This window comes from Mytilus trossulus, chromosome 5, assembly GCF_036588685.1.
Source record: "Mytilus trossulus isolate FHL-02 chromosome 5, PNRI_Mtr1.1.1.hap1, whole genome shotgun sequence".
NCBI lineage: Eukaryota > Metazoa > Mollusca > Bivalvia > Mytilida > Mytilidae > Mytilus > Mytilus trossulus.
The window spans coordinates 57,443,492-57,462,197 of record NC_086377.1 but is presented as its reverse complement, the minus strand read 5'-3'; the positions used below and the strand labels follow the sequence as shown (position 1 = coordinate 57,462,197).

At 33.0% G+C, this 18,706-nt stretch overlaps 1 protein-coding gene across 1 annotated transcript; it reads right to left on the bottom strand.

Moving 5' to 3' along the window:
• Positions 1-743: 743 nt before the first annotated feature.
• On the bottom strand, positions 744-7,125 carry LOC134719743 (uncharacterized). The gene is made up of 4 exons (XM_063582705.1): positions 6,931-7,125; positions 5,039-5,224; positions 2,997-3,059; positions 744-1,775 (listed from the first exon to the last, which is right to left on the bottom strand). The coding sequence occupies exons 1-4, from the start codon at positions 6,998-7,000 to the stop codon at positions 997-999; spliced, it is 1,098 nt and encodes a 365-aa protein (XP_063438775.1). The 5' UTR covers positions 7,001-7,125; the 3' UTR covers positions 744-996.
• Between the last annotated feature and the right edge of the window lie 11,581 nt (positions 7,126-18,706).

Sequence of the window (18,706 nt, the reverse complement as noted above, 5' to 3'; positions counted from 1 at the left end):
TTCTACCATCTAGATGTCGACAGTCACATTTAAATGACGTTAATTTATGAAACATGTACAGTTTAATGTCAGAGGGGTCGGACACTTGGTTTTCGAATGCGCATTTAAATGAAATGGGTTACTGTATCATTGTTTGGTTCCTACAGAATAGTGCAATATGAAAATCATATACACCTGAGGTCAGACAGCACCAGGTTAATGTCTATATAGAGTCGACCAAAATAATTTTAAGCAGGCCTGTTTATCATAATCATTATGGTACTAATTCTTGTGTTATGATAATGAGCATACAGACAAAAACGTGTATATGCGACTGACTCTGTCATACAATAGAGATGTTTAGCTAGCTATGAAATCAGGTCTAATCTACCATTTTCTACATAAGAAAAATGTATGTACCAAGTCATAAAATAACAGTCTTTTGATTTTTCCATTTAATTCGGGACTCTCCGATTTAAATTTTTTTCGGAGTTCAGTATTTTTGGGATTTTACTTTTTGTTACATCTGGGTTTCGACAGGCAATGATCAATTATCTAATGGTTTATCACTTTTATATCTACGATTTCAGCTGTTAGACAAGATATGGTCTGAACCAAAGACTTTAACAGACAATAGCTTGAAATAAACCGTGGTCTTCCGGTAACTGACGAATGCAAACTCTATTCTGTCAATGTCGATCAGTTCTGCCGATGACGCCATTACCCTCTATATTGAAGTTATAATTTGGAAAAAAATACTGTGTCATGAAATGCAAGTACGCATTGTAGATGAAATTGCAAACTCAAACAACAAAACAACATAGTTTTATTTGCCTGAAAGAGTGACAACTCATGACAAATACGCCGCCGTCACAGCTGCAAATGTAGAATTTTCTTGAATCGTGATACGTATTCCTATTGTATAGTATATCACAAACATTAATGCCTTATTTTACAATATCCTATAATAGATAACATTAAAAAAAGTTCTAGATATTTATGACCGTAGGCGTAAGTTCACATCAATTCTAGATATTCATGACGATATGCTTCCGGAGGGTACAAGAAGACAGTCGATCCAGGCGACATCAGCGGCGCGGAAAGTTGTTCCCCGTATGAAGGGGAGTTAATCGGAGATTTAACATCAGTGGTTTGGTCCACGGTAAATACAGAGTCCATACTTATTTCTGAATCTGGCGGAGTAGGATAATTTGAAGACATTGAAACAGACCTTTCTTGTTCATGTTGGTCGTCTTGGTTTCTGCCATGCTGCCTTTCCATACTTATTCTGAATGACTTTTCAGTAAAGTATAACTCATTTTGTTCATGTTTTAAATTCTCAGTTGCTTTCCGCCATTTATAGAGAAAAAAAACCGAGGTAACTATTACGAAACACAAAACAGTCGCTAAACCCGTGATAATTCCAATGTATACGGTAGTATTGTCTGAAGGTAAACGGACTACACGTGTACTTCCGGTAGAGTTTTTAGTTTGTTCCGAGTTATCATGCACTTTTTGGTTATCGTTTAACTTATATTCAGGTATTAAATCATCTTGTTTTGCTTTGGGTTTCTTGATGGGGGTTATCGAGGTAATAAAACGGTTGACACTGGATTTTTCGGAAACAGTTGTTGAAACAGTGGAAATCTCTGGTGAAATTTCTTTTGCTGTCTGAAGTGTCGTGGTCGTGATATTTTTAAAAGAACGGGTTTGATTGGTTAGTTTTGATTCTGCTAATGAAGTAACGGTGCCTGGGCTTGTGCTTGGTTGTACCAATCCATCAATATGTCCGTCTCCTACAAATTGAAAAAAACTATTAAACGAACACCACAAAAATATCTTTTATCCACATATGTATGATTTATAAACGTCAAGATAAAGTGTATGGGTTTTGTTCATTGTTGAAAGCCGTACGGAGACCTAAAGTTGATAATTTATGGGTTGTTTTTGTCCCTTGTGAAAATTTGTCTCTCCGGCATCTTCATAGTTTCTAAAATATAAACAACAACCACAACCAATGCAAAAACAACATTTTTTTAATGAAAATATGACAAAATGATAAAATATTTCGGATCTTTTATGTGCCTTTTTTTATGGTTACAAGTTTTATACAATGTCATATTTACATAAAAAGGGGAGGTGGTTCCTAAGGGCAATGGTCTTCCTTCAGTTCCAGAACTTATTGTTAGAAGGGGGCTCCAGTTATGCTTTAGTGATTCCCTATAAAGTCAACCAAAATATTCCTAACAAAAAAAAGGTGCGCACATTCCCCCCCCCCCCCCCCCCCAACCATCGGATCCGCCTATGTGCTGTGTCACCAACATTCTAAATAAACTGGTTCAAAATTTGGATACATTGATATAAAAGCACTTGAGGCATTGTAATGAGAATAACAACGAAGTCAAAGGTAAAGTAGCGATAAGCATATTATTATTGGTAATCTCAACTCGATTGCTTTTCTCACTTTCGCCGTACCGGATCAAGCGAGAAAATTAATCTCTTTTAGAATGACCACCGACAATCTATATGTATCAGATAACATATTCATTTTTTTACTTAGAATTTTGATTCATGTGAATGTTATAAAGTACATCTATCTATAAATTTTGCTCTATTCAAACATTGATGTAAAGAGATACTTCCTTTATCCACTTAGCCTATTAAACTCTTGTTTGCATCTTCAATTTTTATAAAGGGCATTATGCTGTAAGTATTACGTATACAGTGCATCATTGTACAAGAATATATAGAGTTGAGAAAGTTGAAATTAGTAAGGGAATATGGGAAGAAGGCTTTAAGCGGGAGCATGGTGGCAGGAAGAGCGGAAATAAAAAAAAATCGGTATATTTTTCGGGGATAATTTTGATATATTGTTGTTTTGGAATATCAAAGGGGAAAGTAAAATGAAAGTTGAGGGAAGGGAATTCGGAATAGGAGGGTAGAAAAGTTGGAAATACATACTCCCTTTCAGTTTTCTCAGAGTTGGCTCATAATTACAAATGTGATTGTCAACTTACCGGAAGTACTACACAAACATGTCGGACATCCTTTACTGTCAACACCTGGACAAGGACAATGTTCTGAAACAGACGAAAAGAGCATTAAATTTTCACAGTACAAATGTATTTTGTTCGTGTGATGAACATCATGTGATGTTACACTGTTGTTTCAACTAGGATGAAGGTTGGTGCCGATTTTTAAACGTTTAAACCCGCTGCATTTGTCTGCGTCTGTCCTAAGCCATGAACCTGATGTTCAGTGCGTCTCGTCTGTTAATGTGGTTTATGTGTGTTTCTTGTTTCACGTGTTAACATTTTATACCGTTGTTTTTCCTGTTTGAAAGGTTCTACCCTAGTCATTGTTAGGGTTTTATAAGGCTTGCTGTTTGGTGTGAGCCAAGATTCTTGTTGATGTTGAAGTGGTTTTCTTTTTTTGTGACTTGGATGGAGAGTTGTCTCATTGGAAATCATACCGCATCTTCATATATCTAAAGATACCACAGGAATATTCAAACTCTTAATCGAAAATAACTTGATAATGCCATTGCTTAAACAAAGACAAAGAAAAGCAGACAAACAATAGTACATAAATCACTTCGCAACAAGAACTAAAAACTAGGGATGAACTAATCCATTTTGCCGCAATTCTAATAATATTAGTTTTATACAGCAAAACTTAGAAAACTAGAATGTTCTGCTATTAATCAACCGTTCAACTTCAATACTCGATTGAATTGGTTTTGAGTTATGTCAATGGAGTAAATATTTTTATTCATATTAGACATTTTTGTGCAAAATAAAAAAAAGGTTTTCCTGAAAAAGCCAGCAGCACTGAAAAATAAATAGAGGCAATGCGATCACGATATAAATTTAAATTAACAGCATCTATATTTATAAACAATTAAAACTGTGTTTGTTCTCAAACAATCGAAAATAAAAATGGGTACATGTAGTGTATCAAAAAAACAAGCACCTGACAAAAGAGGGAAAATAACCAAAGGCCACCACCTGGTGTCCAAAACAAACAAAGCATTCCACACCCGCAGGCTTTAGCCCCTAAACAAAAATGTATACTAGTTCAGTGAATGTGGACGGCCATACTAAACTCCAAAAAATATATATGTATTAAAATTTATAAAAACAAACGCACACACACAAGACTTACAAAAAAAGGGCTGCTGACATATGACAGGCGCAAAAATGCGGCGGGGTTAAATGGCCGTTTTACATCAGACGACCTTATGGTTACAAGAGCGCAATTATTCGTAATGCATTTTCCATAAGATACCACTAGTGGTCCGTATTTTTTTCTCGAAGACTACACAAACTAGGGGAAAAAAGGTGATAGTTCCTGTTACTAGAAATGCCAGTGTTGCATCACAACCAAAAAAAAATATCAGGTCATGCGGCACAAATTGACTTAAAATGCAGTTGAAAAAGATCGTCTCCTTTTTTCACAGAATGAAAAAGGCATATTTTTAATGGCATGGACGTGCAGAAATTGAAGATATTTTCTATACTTCGTAAAATATGACTATGATTTTCGGCAATTTTTAAACCTAATTGGATAAGTTTTCGATTAAATGTAATTCCAATCCTGTATCAACCAATCAGGAGCCGTATATAGCATTCTATTCTGAGTACCATCTTGCCGGTAAAATGAAAACAAATCATTGCGCTCTAGTAACCTTATATTTAATCTGAGAAAGTATGAGTCAAAACTTGCAAAACGATTTCCTGGAGTAACACTTATTCCATAACTGTAGCAAAATTATACTCCTCGTGGTAGACTGTATGGAGCTACTTTATTTCTGCATTCTTTAATTTGTATGTCACTTTTCTCTATTCTTCATACTTTTATTCGTTATTCTGCAACGATTACATTTTAAAACAATCTTATTCTTTACTCTACTATTACTTGGTTCATTTTTCTACTTTCTTTATATTTTCGTTCATTGTTTTCTATTATATAAAGCCCCTTCGACGCCATCATTCATTTATACTAGTAGTTGAATTGCATGTAGATGATAGCGGACTTGTCTGTGTTTTTTTTTTATTACCTGTCTTCTCTACAGATCTCCTTCCAACGGCACCAGGCTTAAAATTACCAAACTGGTTCCCATAACTCATTTGACTACTAGGACCGGAAAATTCCATCTTGCACGGAGAAAAACCTCCCAACATCTGATTCATATTGTTAGCGTTTTGTTGCCAAATATCAGTTAAACTAACACCTCCGCTTTGATCTGAAAGATACATAAAAACTTGCACCAGCAATACGATGGGTGCCACATGTGGAGCATGATCTGCTTACTCTTCCGAGGCACCTAAGATCATAACTGGTTTTGAAAGGGGTTCGTGTTGCTCAGTCTTTAGATTTCTATGTTGTGATATGTATATTGTTGTTCTTTTTTTTCTTTCTTAATCATTCATGAAATCGTCAATATAAAAAAAGCAGATGTGGTACGATTGCCAATGAGACAACTATCCACAAAAGACCAAAATGACACAAACATTAACAATTATAGGTCACCGTACGGCCTTCAACAATGAGAAAAGCCCATACCGCATATAGTAAGCTATAAAAGGCCCCGATAAGACAATGTAAAACAATTCAACCGAGAAAACTAACGGCCTTATTCATGTAAAAATATTAACGAAAAACAAATATGTAACACATAAACAAGCGACAACCACTGAATTACAGGCTCCTGACTTGGGACAGGCACATACATGCATAATGTGGCGGGGTTAAACATGAGGTTGTCAGTTTAGTTTGACCTTATATGAGTTTGAATATCCTTGTGGTATCTTTCGCCTCTCCTTTAAAGAAGGAATCGTGCATGTTTCACCATGCCGATTGTTCCTTTCATTTTCAACTATAGTTTATATACCTATCTATTACCAAAAACAAATATGCTATCAAATTTTGAACTGAAAAATTCTGAAACATTGATTTAGCGGAATTTTGTAAGAAAACGAAACGTCCATTATCTTTTGTTGTTTTTAGATTCGTTTTAAAGTGTTATATATGTTTTGTTTTGATTTTTTAGGTGTTTGACAGTTTGATATATATAACCTGCATATATGAAGATTAAAAATCCGTGATCATTTTTTTATAACGGAGATAATATAAAGTTTTAGTTGTTCGTTTAAGTCTTTTTTTCTGCTCGTATTGTTTATAAAAAAATTTGTAAGGGTTCCGCGGAACCCAGTGTCTCGCCTACTTTTGCTGTAAATCGCAGGCTCAACAAAAAATGAGGAAAAAAATCAATAAAAAAATTCCTCTTGATACTATCTTTTGATTGTAAGAAGCTTCTGTCCAAGTTTGGTAAAAATCTAGGATAGTTAATGAATCTAATTAATGTTTGAAAACTTAAACTGCCGACTGTATGTAATGTTAACTGGAAGAAAATCTAAGTCCATTTAAAAGTAAAATACAGAAAAAATGGAGTTACCTTTTTACAATATTTACTTCTGGATACTATCTTATGGTCATAAATAAGCTTCTGTCCAAGTTTGGTACAAACCCAGGATAGTTTAAGAAAGTTATTAAAATTTTAAAAACTTTAACCACAGAGTGAATGTAATGTTTCCCCGCAGAAAAACTAAGTCCATTTAAAAGTAAAATACGGAAAATTGAATAAGATCGATGGTGCAGAGGCAAATGTTTTTCTAAAGTCGAAGGCTCGACAACCAGGTTTAATCCACCGTTTTCTACATAAGAAATGTCTGAACCCAGTCAGGAATATGAGAGTGTTTCCATTCTTTTTATGTGTTTATTGATAAGTTTTTGATAAAAAAAAACTTTTCCGTTTCGAATTTTATTAGGAAACTTTTCGAAAAACATTTGCCTCTGCACCATCGATCTTATTCAATTTTCGTATTTTGTTTTATTACTCATAATGACCTTACAATAAGATTTAAACAATGCATAATAATGATGCCTTACCTATACACTGCACATATTCAAAGAAAAAGAATATCCAAATATAAAATAAGAAAAACTGATCCTTCTGCATGACTTATCCTATTTCAAATTTGTAGTCCATTTAAAAAGGAATAATATTTACCGAATACAACTTCACCAAACTAAACTTTTCGTTCTTTGATATCACAAATTGTTATCATTGTATTCATCACTTATCATTCAACTGGTACCTGTATCTCGGGGTTGACATTCGTCACAACTCGGCCGATTCCGTACCTTCATCTAGAGTCACCCGAGGATTGCCGATACGGGTCTTGACATTCGTCACAACTCGGCCGATTCCGTACCTTCATCTAGAGTCACCCGAGGATTGCCGATACGGGTCTTGACATTCGTCACAACTCGGCCGATTCCGTACCTTCGTCTAGAGTCACCCGAGGATTGCCGATACGGAGCTTGATAGTCCAGGTGTACAACTGGTACCTTTGTCTGGAGGTATATATGAGCGTTGAGATGTACATAAAACAGGAGGAAATACCGTAATTGCCAATCATCTTTCATATTTTAGCTACGACCAAATGATAATTTCTATTTTTTTATCCAGATTTGGGTATTACATATAAGAGAGATTTTTGTACAGTTATCTCGCATTAAATAATATTCTGAAATACTATTACGATAAATTAATTAAAAATACAAAAGTTTTGATTTTATTTTTACTTGCACAGAATTTTAGCTCCGAAGAAAGACTGTAATATACTAGTACATGTAACTATGCAGAGTAAGGAGTGTAACTTTCAATAAATTCAATGCAAAAAAAAAATATATATTTCAAGCTTCAATATCTTTTTTTTCCCATGTATTTTCTGGAAAACGTAGGTCTGTTCAATACGTTTGTTACTTTGCGATATTTGAATGTCCTTAATGTGATTAAGCCATAGGTTCCCTCACGTTAGTTCCCGAGAATAGACGAGAAAACAATGAATTCGATAAAACAAACCATTAAAGTTTTATTTTGTTTCTCATGATAGAATATTTGAAACAAAAAATAAAGCATTTTCCTTAGATGACTTTTGATCAATTATTCAGAAATTCGCAATTTATATTAGTTCCTTTTTATACGATATACATGTATCTCATTAACTGTTTCGTTTATGATGTATATCCTAGGCTTCCCAATATTCGTCTTTGAGCGTTCCTGATACATGTACGTAGGAATTTTTTTTATGTAATTGATGTAAAAGTATTGACATAAATCCACCAAATACCGTTTAGAAAATAATTGTAGATCTAGAAGGGGGTCTACGGAATAAAGATCGATTGGGGAGGTTAAGAAAAGATAAAGGGCAAATAGAAAATTAGAGAAAGAATAATAGGATGCTAAAATAAAATGACGGGGGAAAAAAAATAAAATAATAGAAAATTAGAAAAAATAAATGTCATTTATGATTAAAGAGTACACTAATGAAGAACCCTCACCCGGAGCCTCGTAATCGGAGGCAGGTGTTCGGTTTTATCGTCTGCTACTTCAAATTATCTTCCACGCGACGGAGAAGCAGAAGGTATTTTCACTATGTCAGATACTTATAGATATCATACCTTTATAGACTCAATAATAATCATCATAAGCATACAAATTTAACGTAAACATAAATATTATCTTAAAGTTGAAAAACCACTAAATCTTCGATTCGAAATCGAAACATTCAAAGGTTAAAACTAAAGATATGTATTATTGTAACAAGAGAATATTATTTTTATTATTATCTTTTTATCTGTATCTATATATTCAATTTTATATATAAAATGTCGAAAAGGGTCAAATTATATTGAAACTTGAGGGAGAAACCATTTGTGGGATAATTTCGGTTCAGAGTTAAAAACATTGTCATCTGCTGGACCAAAACATTGTTTCTTCTTCATCAAATTAGGAATCAAATTGTTTTTTTTCATTGGGCTGTCATGCATATGGTTCCTTCATTTCAGAGAGATAGTGTATTTTCATAAAACCATGCAAGTACAAAGGTTACGGAGAAGTTAAAAAAAAATTATTCATAATAACAAAACAAAACAATGCATAAAAAATGCATAACATTTCGGATGAGATAACATTTAAAAGAATATAATATACTAATACAGTCAAATGTGAAAGCTAAAATTGTATAAAGAAATATTTTTTTGTGTATAAGTATGATTAATAAATTATGGTTGTTAAGAATGAGTGAGCTTACTATTAATACATCGTATAAAATTGCAGCGGTTTCTTAGACCTCTTATTCCAGAGGTCTTGAATTTACAGTTGGTAAGGATCCGTTTGTTTTACTGTATAAAGGGGTGAATAAAAGAAAGATTTCGATTAAGTTAAGTCGAGTATGAATAATGCTCAGGAACAACAGTACTGATTGTGTTAATTTGAAAATATTGACAACGTACAATGTCAAAAATAACAATCGGAGTTATCTCTCTTTATACAAAATTGTTTTATTTGATGACCAATTATATATTATTTTTTTTTCAAAAATTCTCGTTCATACTTTGAATCAAGAATCATGCCCTTCCCTCTTTTCCAAAATGCATATTTTTTCCTTTTAATTTGAATTACTTTCGTGTTTTTGTGCGTTTTACTTACATAGATATAATATACATTAAAACCAAACTAGTGGTTTGTGCTTTGTATAGAATATTACCATAAAAGATTGGATGTAAAATACCTGAACGTATAAGATGTCTGCATGTTGATTCATATTTTCGAATGATGTCTTTATGCCGATGAAAAAAAATATCAAAAGTTTTAACTAGTTTGCGATATTGAAAATCCTGGTGTAATAATTCAATAAGATGGTGACAAGGGAACGTCACCATCTAAACATGGATGATTAACAATAGGAAATGAAAAATCGCCCTTTTATCGTAAATGTCGGTAGATATTGATATCAAGATCCAGTGAAGGCAGCGTTATTAATCGTGAGGGAACGATCATTAAACATCAAAACGTATAATGATTCCCAAATGGAAGTAAAACATATTCTTAGTCCAGATTTTTCTCATACGTTATAGTGTTAAACGTTGAACAAAATAATTTGATTGATAGCGCCGAAAATAAATCAAACTCAGATAAAAAAAAAAAAAACATATCCCCTTTTTAAGTTAAATGGATGCCCCCTTATAGCTTTTTTAAAGTCTGTTCAGCATGATAAATCTCTTTAGTGTGCATACTGAAGTTGTCATTATTGAGAGCTGATATATCATCCAAATATTTTAAATTGCTATTCATTGTTTTGTATCAGATGATCTTGCTGATTTTAGTCATAAGTTGTAATTCAAAAAAGTACAGAAACTGGTTTGTAATAAGTGGTGCACAGATAATTTCTATTGGAATTCAAATAAAATGACGATATACGTATTTGTTGGATACTTGTGTATGAAGACTTTTGATATTAGGATAATGAAGAATTTTAACATTGACATGATTTGAAGAAAATCTTTCTTAAATCATTCATTATAAAATATGATTATTACTAAAGAACAAAAAGAAAATAAGATGAAAAACAACATTCTCACAACTCTTTATAAATCTTACACGTGCGGTGCGCTTTACTGGATTTGTCTTCATCAGGAACGTTAAAACTTGAATAAGAAAGTAAAATAACAAGAGTACATAACTCCAAAGAAATTTTAAAACGGAAATTCCCTTAACACATCCATAACTCAAACACAACAAATGAATGGCAAATGACTGTCTTTGGTGATGCATACTCATCGACTTGGTTTAGCTATTTTCTTATGTTGACAATGGTGGATTAAATCTGGTTTTGTAGATTGCTCAACCTCTCACTTGTATGACAGAAGCTTAGAGTATACGCATATTTCAATATGTTGGTAAAAAAGTGGCATATAAATGTATAGAAAAACAGGCAAAACTTAGGACTGACAAATAGAACAAACTTTGAGAGGAAGCTTGCATATTCTCATAGCAATTGGACAGGATAAAAAAGAAAAGGGAAACCAAAAAACATAATGGTAATTGCTAAAATAAAAGTATGAAGGAGGATATTTCCTGACCACAAAACAATGATATCTTTCTTTCTCGAACCAACCAGTTCAAGGTTGCAAATTCCCATTTATTAATTTTTTTTCGGGGGGGGGGGGGGGTAACTTCGAAGGTTTTTATTGAACTTTTGCTTTCTCTTAGGCGTGTTGTTAAAATCTGATTCGATATGTGCAGGAAAGGGATTTTTTAAATGTGGATATTGCGGTTAAAACAGATGTGAAGCATATAATTTTAATATATTGTGTTAAACATTTAATATAGTGTGCCTATAACTACTTAAAAAAAAATGGGTTTACCATTTTGATATGTTGTGCTTAACATTTTACAGTTTTTGTTACTTTATTATGATGTTTTTATGTGATTTTATAGAATAAATTATTTTACTTTTATTCATTTTCTTTATAAATAAGAACATTTCTTCATTTTAGTTATTATGTAGAACCCCTGACGTTTTTTTCTAGTGATTATACATAATCCCTGAAAATTTCAGGGGTTCTACATAATCACTGATTATACAAATTCACTGTAACATATACATATAACATGTATAAATTATACCAATTTGATGGTGAAAAATATCTTTACTTTATACAGGTAAAATATTTAAAAGACAATATAAAAAAGAAGATGTGGTATAATTACCAATGAGACAACTGTCCACAACTCAAGAGACCAAACTGACACAAACATTTTACAACTATAGGTCATCGTACGGTCTGACTGACTGATGACTGATACTTACAATTTTTTGTAGTCGTTTAGAAAGTAATTTCGAAATAGATACAGTATCCAAGTTTAAAATTAACAACATCTATATATAGATACAATTTTATTTATCCAGGAATGTTGCATATTGCGTAGATTGGTTTGTAAATGATTTTTTTTTATTTTATGGTTCAATGCAGGCCAAGTTATATAACATTCATTGAATTTTATGTGTATTGTTTCTTGTGTTTGCTTATTTATTTCAATATACGAGTGTGCTACATAATTAATTTTGTGGCTGTGTTGAAGATGAAATACATGTTTTTTAATAGTTTCATGTGACTTGAAAAATTTAATTCTGAAAGAGATGATCTCTTTGACTTTGTTTGCCATAAAATACCTATAACTTTTCTTTACTAAACAATCAACAAAAGTATATTTTTAAGTTAGATATATGTATTAATTTCTTATATAAATATATTTTACCTAAAGCTGTAGATTCTTCAATGTAACCTATGGGAATGCAACACGATTATAAATCCCAAAAACCGAAAATTATACCATAGTTATCTATGGTATGATTTTGTCAATTATAAAATTGAGAATGGAAATGGGGAATATGTCAAAAAGACAACAACAACAGCAGAAGGTCACCAACAGGTCTTCAATGTAGCGAGAAATTTTCGCACCCGGAGCTAGGCGTCCTTTATAGCTGACCCTTAAACAAATATATACTAGTACAGTGATAATGAACGCCATACTAATTTCCAAATTGTACACAAGAAACTAAAATAAAATAATACAAGACTGACAAAGGCCAGAGGCTCCTGAAATGGGACAGGCGCAAAAATGCAGCGGGGTTAAACATGTTTGTAGGATCTCAATCCCCCCATATCTCTAGCCAATGTAGAAAAGTAAACGCACAACAATACGCACATTAGGTCTGAGGTCAGAAGATGTAACCAAAGATAATAAACAAAATGACAATAATACATAAATGATAACAGACTACTAGGAGGTAACTGACATGCCGGCTCCAGACTTCAATTAAATCGACTGAAAGATTATGATTTCATCATATGAACCTCAGGCATAATCCTTCCCGTTAAGGGTTTATTAATATACCATGGTTTTGTTGTAAATGGTCTTCGAAGGGGAAAGGAAAGATAGGGACACCTGGCGTTGGCCCTCTTGAATTTTTTGGCACAAGAACAACTGAGACATTGCGGGGCCACTAAGCTAAACCGCCCGCTTTGCACCAGCCCATATGAATGCCTAGGGTGGGAATCGAATACACGCACACCAACTCCGTTGTCCTATATTTTAAAAATTGAGACTAAAAATATGCAAAAACTTTCCTCTCAAAACAACCAAACCAAACCTTCGGTCTCGTGAGGTTAAGGCCGGAGCTTTCAACAAAAGCTGTGGTATAATTTACGAAACACAACAAAACTATCCAAATATAGGAAGTATCTATAACATATATTATAAACCAAAGGTTTTATTATGTACAGTCTAAGGCCGTGTTCACATTGAACTAAACTCGGTGTTGTGTTAGTGTAACTCACAAATAAATTAAACATCATTACGTTCTCATTGATAAAACTCAATGTTTACATGTAGTGTAAATGAGGGACGAAAGACACCAAAGGGACAGTCAAACTCGTAAATCTAAAACAAACTGACAACGCCATGGCTAAAAATGAAAAAGACAAACAGAAAAACAATAGTACACATGACACAACATAGAAAACTAAAGAATAAACAACACGAACCCCACCAAAAACTAGGGGTGATCTCAGGTGCTCCGGAAGGGTAAGCAGATCCTGCTCCACATGCGGCACCCGTCGTGTTGCTTATGTGATTACAAATCCGGTAAATAGTCTAATTCGGTAGGTCAAATTCATGAAAGGGAAGGGGATTGTAGTTACGACGTAAGGAACATATCCGATATCATTTGTGAAACGGTTATTCCATAACGGTCAACCAACTCGTGATGGCGTCCGTAAAATTTACGAAGAGATGATTTCAACTTCACCATTTGGAACTCTTGGTTTAATAGCTTCCTTGTGAGCAGTAACCCTCTATCAAGAAAATCATGATAGGAAATGCAAGCACGGGAATATCGTATCAATTGGGAGATATATACCCCGTATGCAGGTGCTGCTGGAATGTTGCTACTTAGAAATGGAAAGTTCACAATTGGAAAGCTGAAATCATCTCTTTTGTCGTAAAGTTTTGTCTTCAACCGACCCTCATTGTCAATTTCTAGATGTAAGTCAAGATATGAAGCCGACTTAACTGTATCTGTAGTATCCTTTATCTCCAATTCGATGGGATAGATGCGATCCACATAGTCACCAAATTTTGAATTGTTTAGTGAAAGAACGTCATCTATATGAGTCTTCAACATCTGAATCATGTTTTGTCTACATGCAGTCGGTAGTCGATATAGGCGGGCACAGGACGTTTGCGCTTTTTTACCTGTAAAACGATAGGACATTTGCGCTTCAAATAGTATGGACATTTGCGCTTTTAAGTTTGATTCACCTGTATTAAATTGACCGGACATTTGCGCTTTTTACCTATAGTCGACTACCTGTAATCTTAATGAGAAGTAATCATTAGGTAAATAAATAGTCTAAAAATCATGCTTAATCAAGAAATCAATTCTAAAATGAGTACAAAACAAATTTATAACATTATTATAAATGAAAACAAACTGGACAAACCTATAGGAGTTATAATGTGGGAAAAAATGTTTGCCAAAAACCTGTACTTCAAACTAGAAAATTGTTTCAACTTCATTTTTAACTACTTACCTGACAATAAATTGAAAATGTTTAGATGGAAATTAATTCACTTTATACTTCCATGCAATGATTTATTAGTTAAATGGAAAATACTCACAAATAATAAATGTAATCATTGCAGTATAAAAGAAGATTATGAACATTTTTATTTTTCTTGCAGTTACAACAGCAATTTTTTATCCAAAATATCCAACCTTCTTAAATTTATAGGTTTCAATAAAAGTATTCTTAATATAGAAAATCTTGTAGTAGGATATAAAATAAATGATGAAGCTTACTATGAAATTAACTTTCTTTTGACTATAATATTTTTTTCTATCTACAAATCATATTACATCTCTGACTCAAAAAGAACAAAAATAGATATCTTTAAAATATTCAAGGCAGAAATAAAATCTATAGTTGTAATCAATAATATAATTAAAAGAAAAACCAGTAAATTGATTTTAAAAACCCTTAACTGCATAAATGATCATAAATAATAACAAGTTACAAGGATTTGTACAAATATCCCTGAGATCACATGACCCAAGTATTAAGTCACATGACTTGAGCATGTCAGGTGACAATAATGTACTTTAATACCACGTGTTAAAAAAAAAAGATAATAATGTATCATTCAATATTGTATAAAACACACTTTTTTGTCTTCTTTTTCACTTTATATTTTATGTGTTTATCTTTGACAACTATGTGTAGTGCACTTTGATGTCGTGTATAATCATGTTTACCCGAGTAGTTTAGATATATCAGTCTAAAATACAACAGGTTTCAAATAAGTTAACAGTTACACTTTTATTATGATTCAAAACATCACGAAAATTATGATCAACTAACCTTTTAAATTAGACAAACTGTCTAAGTATTGTGAATTAAATTTATCCAAATCACAAAGATGCCTTGTGTATGTTAAGTGTACACAAAACTAGGCATGCAGAACTTTAAATTTTCCATGTATATTTAAAAAAAGAAGCGATTTTTATATAAAATTGATACTTGTAACACTTATTAATAAAGTTCTTTGCAGAAATATTTGTCTAAATTTGATATATTTATTTGTTATAAATTAAATACGTAGCCTTATTAACCCCTTATCAAGACATTCACAAACAAGACTCATCCATCATCATTGCCGAACACATAATTCATTTGAAAAGGTCTTCCCGAATCGACTGGACGTACACGCTGACAGAAATATTTGCCACTGGTCTTAACTCAAACAACGATTCACTCATAAATGCATTACTGAAAAAGGATGAGGCTAATTGTTTGTTTGTGCAGTATCTCAAGTCCGTTAAAATACATTTAGAAAAAAACATAACCCCCTCCTTTTGCTAAATACTCCTTGGAGAAAAAATACAATTTGAAACAAACAGAAAAGATAGAAATGCAGTGATCCTTAACATCGCAATTCTATTTCTTCGTCTGGGCCCAGTTTCACGAAGCTGTCTTAGGACTAAGACATGTCTTAGAATGGTCTTACGACATATCTTAGTCCTAAGTGGGTTTCACAAAGTGGTCCTAAATTAGGACATCTCTTAAAGTTGGTCATAAAGTTAGGACAACGCGAGAGATGTCTTATGATGGTCTTAGGATAGTTATATGTTTATTCATATAAATTACACTCATTTTTTATATTAATTTTGAAAAAAAATCTTATTATCATCTAATTATCTATTATCCTGTTCCTGGCTATAACGTTATCTTTCTAGATTGACGGATTATCATGATTTGTCAACAATGAAAATTCGCTGTATTGATATCAAGATTACACGATTTGATCCTTTAACTTTTTATAATCAATAATGTCGAAATTGAATTCAACTCACTTGTACCAAACAAATGTCATCATTTTATATTCTTTTTTCTTGATTTTGTATTAAAAATTTCTTATTTATATTGATGCATTGTTTAAAGATAATTTATATATAATTTACTTTTATTTTTTTATATTTATTTATCAAATTATGTCATTTATAATCAATACGTTTAGAATAATTTATGGTAAGACATACATTGTACTACATTTACATGATTTTTTCCGTAAATCATATTTATATTTCAAAATTTAAAGAACTTGCGACAGGTTTAGGATGTCTTAGCTAAGATCATCATAAGACAGCTTCGAGACGAGGTCTGAGATATGTCCTAGGATAGTCATAAGAGGATCATAAGACATGTCCTAAGATATATCTTATGACATGTCTTAGGATAGCCGTGAAACCGGCCCCTGGTCTGTAATCAAACTGACGCAGCCTACGTTTTTAATGCGTAATCGAGACATCTTTAAACTTCTTCAAATCATCCGAAATTACTTTCTTAAAGGAGCAACCACTTTATTTATAAAAAAGAAAGGGGGCCCGGGAGTGTGGGGGAGGAAGGGGGGGGGGGGGTCTGAGTCAGAATTTTTTCTCGGACGAAAGTTTATATTTTATTTTTTTTCTATTGGTACCAATTCAATATTTGACACTATAATGTATGGGCAAACTTTGGATTCAGAATATTTGTTCATTCTAATCATCTGTATGACCCGATTCTTTAAAAATCAAATTGTGGTAAAATCATGCCCATTTTTTAAGGTCAAATGGTCGCTCCCTAACTGCTAGAAAAGTTGTTCGAAAATTTGAATTCTGTTCTACGTAATGAACATTTAAATGACATATAGTTTACAAGTGCGAACAAAACGTATGTACAGGTAGCTAAACAAGGTGTATACATGTGAAAAAATTTAATGTGAAACTAGTGTGCATTACATTAAACCAAATGTAAACATGTTCACTGTACACAGCGTTTGGTGTGAACACGGCCTAAGTGTATCGTGATTGTGTATGTAAAGTGTATGTATATCTATACGAATCAATGTTCTGTTTCCAATTTTACTTGTATTCTCTATATGCCCCTTATGGTCCCTTAATTTGAAATAAAATATATCTTATCTTAAACTGTTTTTTAAAAATGTCAAGTCCACATTTTACATTAAGAAATTAAATATAGCTAACAAATCACCGATAAGCTTATTGTTATGTGATTGTTATTATCTGTTAATGTTGCTTGCAGAAGAGTTGTTTCATAATGGTGCCGTGTGCAAACAAAACTGATAGCGTTGCATGGTTGGATAGATTTCAATATCTGTCCACACCCGACACCGACCAAATAGATAGTTAATGACACCTACAGTTTACAGGTAAAATGGATGGGTCGTCTCAAAGACAAAAAAACATCCCGCTTCTCATTGCGTAACATATTGGATTGGCGGTTATATACTGAGTTAACTGTATTGTGTATATAGCTTCAGAATATATATTAACCAAATAAATAAATATATATATATATAAGAGTTAATCTAAAAATGAGGGTACTTTCTCTAAAAAATGAGGGTACTTTTTATATGGCCTTCCAAATACCGTTTCGATCCCTAAGTTGAAAGTTGAGGTCAAAAAGTTTGATTTTGACGATTTTTACTTTCACCGTTCATCAGTTATGGTTCTTGTGATATTTGCAGGATAAAAATAAATGTTAATAAATCCGGTTTGCTGTCGTTGTGACAGCCTCTTGTTGATTTTTCTGTCCTGAATAAACAACAACAATCAATCAATATATATTGCTTCCCTCGATTCTTTGGCTCAGTGGGTTAACGCACTGATTGTCACGCAGACGACCGGGGTTCGAATCCCGGTAGTGACGATATGAATTTGTAGAGTAGATTCGTGCTCTCCGGTTACATTTGGCACCCGACTTAAAAATCAACGATTGTTATCTGGAGTATAGCCAGGGTTTGTGTTGTTTAGAGTCATATATAAAGATATGATGACTCTTGTGGTGGGGGAATAGTGTAGCGGGGTTGCTTCTCCTCGGTACAGGTAGAACATATAAAGCCAATCTGAGTCTTAATCAACTGAGCTAGGGAATTGATTCTTTGGCTCAGTAGGACTGTCACGCAGACGACCGGGGTTCGAATCCCGGTGGTGACTATATGAATTTGTAGAGTAGAAACGTGCTCTCCGGTTACATATAAATAAATCAATTAATCCAGTTACTCATAACTGCAAATGGTGTGAACGAAAACATTATTTTACCCGGACGATTTCTGTTAATACAGACATGAGTTTAGACCAGTATGTACGTAACGGATACCTTATACTCTAATGGTCTAGATCAAAATAGAGAATAATGGGCAAACAATTATAGAGAATAGAGAAAAATGAGCAAAATAATTAAGAAAAGAGAA